The following is a 6,000-nucleotide window of genomic DNA, read 5'->3' on the forward strand; positions in this document are numbered from 1 at the left end:
CTTTGCGTTTCTTCAAATCACTCAAACTTCCTCAGCGCTTTGCAAGTTTGTCTAAACGAATCTTTAAATTAAGGAAGTGTAGCTAAATACACATAATTATGATTGGTGTTGAGTGGTCAGTGTAGCAGGTGGTGCAGAGATCCAGACGCATCATGTCTGCTCTGTTCTGCTGCCTGAAAAGAGGCATCAGGTGTTGAGTGCAGCTGTTCGAGTCACATGAATGCATGACTTCAAGAGCTGCTTGGAGCTAATTCAGGGGGCTGTGGTGGAGGGTGACCTCCAAACATGCTCAACCTGTTCCCTGTTGAAGTAAATCCAGGCTTGTGTGACACAGAAATATTTGCATTTGTTTAAAATTTATTTTAATAGGAAAAAAAGCTGCATGGACCTCATTTTTTCTTTCTTGATTCATTCATTTTTTTATCCTTGCTTCAACCTATGCTTGGTTCAAAGAGTTAAATTCTGTTTTCTTTAAATTTGTTTGCTTTAAATCTTAGATAAGATTTAAAGGAGAAAATAGGGTTAATAAGAAGCTGGTGGCCTAAATTGACGGATCTTTTTCCACCTTCTTTACATGTTTTATTTCTAACGGTGTTTATTTTTTGGTGCGTTTTGCACCATAACTAACAGAAATGATTTGTTCTCCCTCCACATGTTGTCTCAGCTCATTTCCCAGGAAAGTCTATGTCCCACACCAGCTCCACGTACACCTTCACCACCTGCAGGATTCTCCACCCGTCTGATCAGCTGACCTCCGTGTCGCCCAGGTAACAAACACAGAATCTAAACTTTAAACAGCTTGGCATTAGCTCTGGTAATTGGTTTGTTGAGATTTATTTCCTGGAGCCTTCATAGCGAATTACAGAATTTTTGGGTATTTTCAGAAGGAGATCACTCACAGGTGTCTGTGTCCCTGCTGTGTGATTGGCTTTGACAGGTCATGTGATGAGGAAGAGGAGCTGGATCTGTATCAAGTAGCCCTTATAGCAGAATTAGAGCAAACCCATTGAAAGTACCTCTCAGTGTGCAGATGGGTGAGAACCTGCATGGTTGTTCAGACCTAAAGACTTTGGGTGTGTTTGAACCTGAGTGACATCAGGGTTTGCCTCTAAGCTTGTTTTCTAATCTGTTCGTTTTGAGGTGGATACTGACAGTACTAAAAAAAACATGCATGAAGACAAATAAATAGAGCTATAAAAAAAAAAAGTCAGGAATTCCTTTAAAGTCTTCCTTGTTGTTTTATTATTTTACCCTTTTGGAGCAGAAAGATTAAGACTGATTAAAGAAAATAAGTCTAAACATGGCGGGTCTAAAATGATTAATCAGTCTTATTTATTTATATATATATATATATATATATATATATATATATATATATATATATATATATATATATATATATATATATATATATATATATATATATATATATATATATATATCAGCAGAGATTGAAAAAAAAAAAACATTTAGAAAATTTCCTGCAAAAAAGTTTTTCACCAGAAGGTGGCGACATTACGCCAACTATGAAAGACAGCTTTATAACATCCTTTATATTTAATGAAGTTAAATAGCTGTATGGATATTATAACACTGATAAAATGGTGTTGAAATAGATGTCACACAACTGAAATAAATAACTGCTAACAAATATAGTTAAAAAAGCACTTCCAGACCATTATTTTGAGATTTTGTTGCTCTCTTCTATGACGTGAAAAGGAAGCGTCTACATGTAAACTGACTGCTGCTGCAGTGGCTGAAGCATGGAGGTGAAGTATCAAAGATAGACTTTATTCTAGCTAAAAAAAAATCTAGATTTAACTTTATAAGATCCAAAATAAATAATGAAGGTGTTTTTAGGTGAGAATGCCCCTTTGTTAAACTCAGATAGTTTGCCAGGTGGTAACAGTTTTACTAAATAAGCCAAATGTTTTTCCAGAGAACTATTTTCCCTCATTAATGAAGATGTCTGCCCAACAGGGTGTGTTCAGTCACACCACTCCTCCTCACTCCAGAAAACTAGAGCACACTGACATCTGCTGTTGGAGGATTTCTTAGACTAATCAGCAATTTACAGTTTTACCAGATTAACACTGTTTTTACCGTCTACCTGAACTGTTTAATAATGATGTTGGTTTATTGAATGACCCCAGACTTCCGTCTTTGTGTCACTTCTGGTTGACTCTTGACTGTCAAATTTTAGCAAAGAAATTCGTCCATTCTGGGTCACAATTGTCTTTTTTTACGCCGTTAATTGAAAGGTAAAATACTGCCTAATTTTTCAATATTAATAGTCTTTTACTACATTTTTGTTATTTGATAGGGAATTGTGTTACACTAAAATTAGGAAGGTGAAGTCCAGATGTGGATACATGAAGCTATGCTAATTATTTCTACGTTGCCATTTGAGCTTCTAGCTTAGAAAATAATAGTTGGTTTCTTTGTTAGTTTCTAAACCTACTTTGTTCCATCATGCTGTGACATAAATCGTACAGTTTTGACTAAAGCTGTCTTTTCGTGTTTTTTGCACATATTGCCTGTCTAATACTAAATCTTTCTGATGCAGCATGTTGCAAACATGAACTACATTACTTTGTGTAAAGTAGAGCTTTAGAAAACACCCAGAGTTTCCTTATAAATATACTAGCTATAGCGTCCTTTGCTTTTCTCTTTTCGTCATTTTGGCAGCTTGAACAAGTCAGACTTGTTTTTTTAAAGCCATAGTGAACCTATCGGAGAAGCTGTTGATTGTGAGCCGTTTTCAGCTTTAGTGAGTTATTTTCTGATGTGCTTGAATAAAAGAGATCCACCGATCAAAAGGTTTTATTCAAGTTTTTGGACAAGGTTTAAATGTTTTAATGGCTTACACAAAAAGGTCATGTAGATTTGCAGAAAGGACTGTTTTAGGAAATGTTTTTACTGCAGTGGTTTTTATTGTTGTTGTTGAAGCTAAAATTATTCTGTTTATCAGACTATGAGAAATAGCTTCCAAGAGTCTTTTATTTGCAGACTGTAGATCATTTTTATCCAGAATTTATTTGCAGACTGTTTTTGCTGCCGATTCAGAGATTCTGTTAAAACCAGCAGCTTTCTGAAACCTACTGCAAATAAAAATAATTCCTAGCGTTGTGTTATTTTTTTAGGCTTTTTTAGCCTGACTGAATCAAAGCTACTAAGTCATCATTGGATTACTTAAACTCAAGTCAATCTGTTTCTAAAATTCAGGTGTTTTTCCATCTACTTACTGTCTTTTCTACTTTTATCTCTTCTCTTTTCCAGCCCTGCCTTAGCTGTATGTCAAAGTAGCTCTGCCATCGGCACTCCTTCCCACACCTCCTCTCCTGTACCATTCTCAGGCCCTCATACACCTTCCTACACCCCCTGCTGCACCCCACGCCGCCTCTCCCTATCGCTCTCCCTTGGCGAGTCCTCAACCAACCTGAGGGACTCCACTAAGACCACCAGCACCTCCCTAGGCCTTGTCCGCCTCCTGCGGGAGCATGGGATATCTGCCTCAGTGTATGACCCGTGCAGCTGGGACCGAGGGCTGCTGGGTGCCAGCAGTACTTCAACACCCACTGAAAGGGTGCAGGTGCAGAGGAGCGCAGCCAAGTCACAGGAGAAGGAGGTCGGACAGCTGGTGAAACGACCAGACACTCTGCTCCTTCAGCCCTCCACCCCCCCCAGCTTAGCCAAGCCAGAATCTGCCTCCTCTGCCACCGCGCGTCCTGCATTTCAGTTCAGCCCTTCGAAAGAGGAACCGCCGTATTACGATGCCTTCCTCGCTTCAAAGCCCGCCCGCACCATCCTGAGGGAAGTGTTGATGGATCTGGAGAGAGAGTATCACAGCGAGATGGATGAAGACGGCCAGAGCGACGTGACAAACCTCGGACTGGTGGACAAACTGAAGCGTTTCCGAACCCTTTCTCCTGTTTCTGCCTCCGGCTCCTCTGGAAGCGCTCTGCTGGCCCCCTTCAGTTCCAGCGGACTCGGGGGTGGGCTTCCAGGTTTAAATGCAGGACTAAGGAGGAACCGAAGCTATCCGGCCATGGTGGGAGCCAGTATGGCCATGAAGGACCCAGGCGGACCACCCTGCACACTCATCCCACAGACAATGCAAACATCACATTCACAAGATCCGGCGCAGTCAGAAGAAACGGGCAGAGTGCAAACACACCCCTCTGTAGTCAGGAAGTCCATCCACATACCGCAGACTCTACACGCCCTGGAACCAGCGGCGCCACACACAATCATACAGAGACACAGCAGGGACGTAACAACACAGCGAGGGTCAGACTAGGACATGGTGGGAAACACTGTTAATGCCATTACCACATCAATACAAAGCCAAAAAGCATATTTATCACACACAGCTGACGGGTACAATCCCCCCCTCAGACTCACCAAGAGCGTTCCTCAAAAAAATATATGAAATTCAAAAATCTCAAATCTAAAAGAAAAACATGTTTTAAATGTTTCATGAAAGCATTCAGGCATTTTTATTAGATCCTAAATGCTTGTATGTTCATTTATAACCATCGATATTAATAGATTTATCGCTCTGCAATGCCTTCTCCTTTTTTTTTTTTTTTCTTTAATGAAATGAAATCCAGATTGGGGTTTTAAGATATCTTCCTCCTGTGACTGAATGTTCTTATGTGCCTAAAAACAAAAACACTGTATTTCGTTGGAATATGGGTTTGCATTTGTTGTCCTTAGTTCGTTTGTAATTATTTTTTGTTTCTTTTTCTGTGTGCAATACAGGAAGTGAGATTATTTGTGGAAATTCAACGGTTATGCTTCCAATTGTGTGTTCGTATTATTTTGGATGAACTGTATTTCTACCTTTGTTTTCATTTAAATCCTTGTTTTTGGTTACATGAGAAAAATAACCTGCTCATTTATCTTTATTTATGTCGGCGGTAAATGAAAACATTTCTGAATGTAGGCATTTGATCAATAAAATGGACACAGACATGGTAATCTAACAAAATGTTCATCTGCTCCTTCAGCACACCCAAAAACAGACTTGCACTAAAAGCCAAAGGTAAAGTCTGTTTGCACCATGTTGTTTTTTTTTGTTTTTTTTTACCTTTATTGGTTCTATCTTTCAATATTGTTCACCTTTTGTCTCTAAGTATGCACATTATTTACTGTTTGGATCAAACATGGAATGGAATCTAAATGTAACCTCTAATCTTTGCGCTCCCGTTTAATCCTTGGAGCAGAAATATCCTGGTGGAGTAACAGACAGCTCTGATTGAATTATCCATCAAGCCCAATTCTGTGTTACTAAGCCTAAAGAGAAGCCAGTGATACAGAAATGTTTCTAGTACTGTACATAAAACAGCCTCAGTATTGATGTGTTGACTTTTCAACACATCAGTACTGAGGCTGTTGGGGTTTCACTGCTTACTCTGGGTCAGGACGCTGCATGTGGAGACGATGAAATAGAGGGATTAACCTTTTTTTTTTCCTCTTATAAGAGTCAAACAAGTTCAATTTGCACGTTTAATTGAAGGTTGTTTCCGATTTTGCTTATTTTTTTGTCAGATCGACCTTTTCTGGTTGAATACTTCTATCATTAGTGGTTTTCAGACTTATTTCTCTTGCCAATGGCGACATTGATTTTTCCATTTCTGCCTTTGACTTCACGGCAGCAGCACATTTTGTTAAGATGCAAAAGAAAAGCAGTATTTCAGAAGTAAGAAGGAAGCGGTAATGTTGGCGTGACTGAGGGTGTCAGATTGTGCCACATCATCTGAATGTAAGTTATTGTTCATCTCCAAGGGCCATTGTACAGTATGATGGTTAGATTTTTGATTTAGTCCATTATTGTAAATATATGCAATGTCAAATACATTTCAAATTTTGAACTATATATAAAGTATGTAAAAAATGTAATAAAAGTGAATAGTCTATTTAGGATAATAGGGGAATATGTTCTAGACAGATAGTGCTGGGTTCTATTTTATAAAACATGTACAACTGTCAGTGAAA

At 38.9% G+C, this 6,000-nt stretch overlaps 1 protein-coding gene across 9 annotated transcripts in view; it reads left to right on the forward strand.

Moving 5' to 3' along the window:
* trak1a (trafficking protein, kinesin binding 1a) overlaps nucleotides 1-4,415 on the forward strand; it is a 50,669-nt gene extending 46,254 nt beyond the window's left edge. For 6 of the 9 annotated variants that reach the window (XM_038275869.1, XM_038275866.1, XM_038275867.1 and 3 more), the window contains 2 exons: nucleotides 665-767; nucleotides 3,280-4,415. In XM_038275869.1, the coding sequence (XP_038131797.1) occupies nucleotides 665-767; nucleotides 3,280-4,300 (1,124 nt within the window). In that variant the 3' untranslated portion in view covers nucleotides 4,301-4,415. Of the gene's footprint in view, nucleotides 1-664; nucleotides 768-937; nucleotides 1,035-3,279 lie in introns of all 9 variants that reach the window. The other 3 variants (XM_038275872.1, XM_038275870.1, XM_038275871.1) reach the window with 1 other exon arrangement.
* The last annotated feature ends 1,585 nt before the right edge of the window (nucleotides 4,416-6,000 follow it).

Source organism: Cyprinodon tularosa, unplaced genomic scaffold (genome assembly GCF_016077235.1).
Source record: "Cyprinodon tularosa strain WSP-4 unplaced genomic scaffold, ASM1607723v1 ctg98, whole genome shotgun sequence".
Taxonomy (NCBI): domain Eukaryota; kingdom Metazoa; phylum Chordata; class Actinopteri; order Cyprinodontiformes; family Cyprinodontidae; genus Cyprinodon; species Cyprinodon tularosa.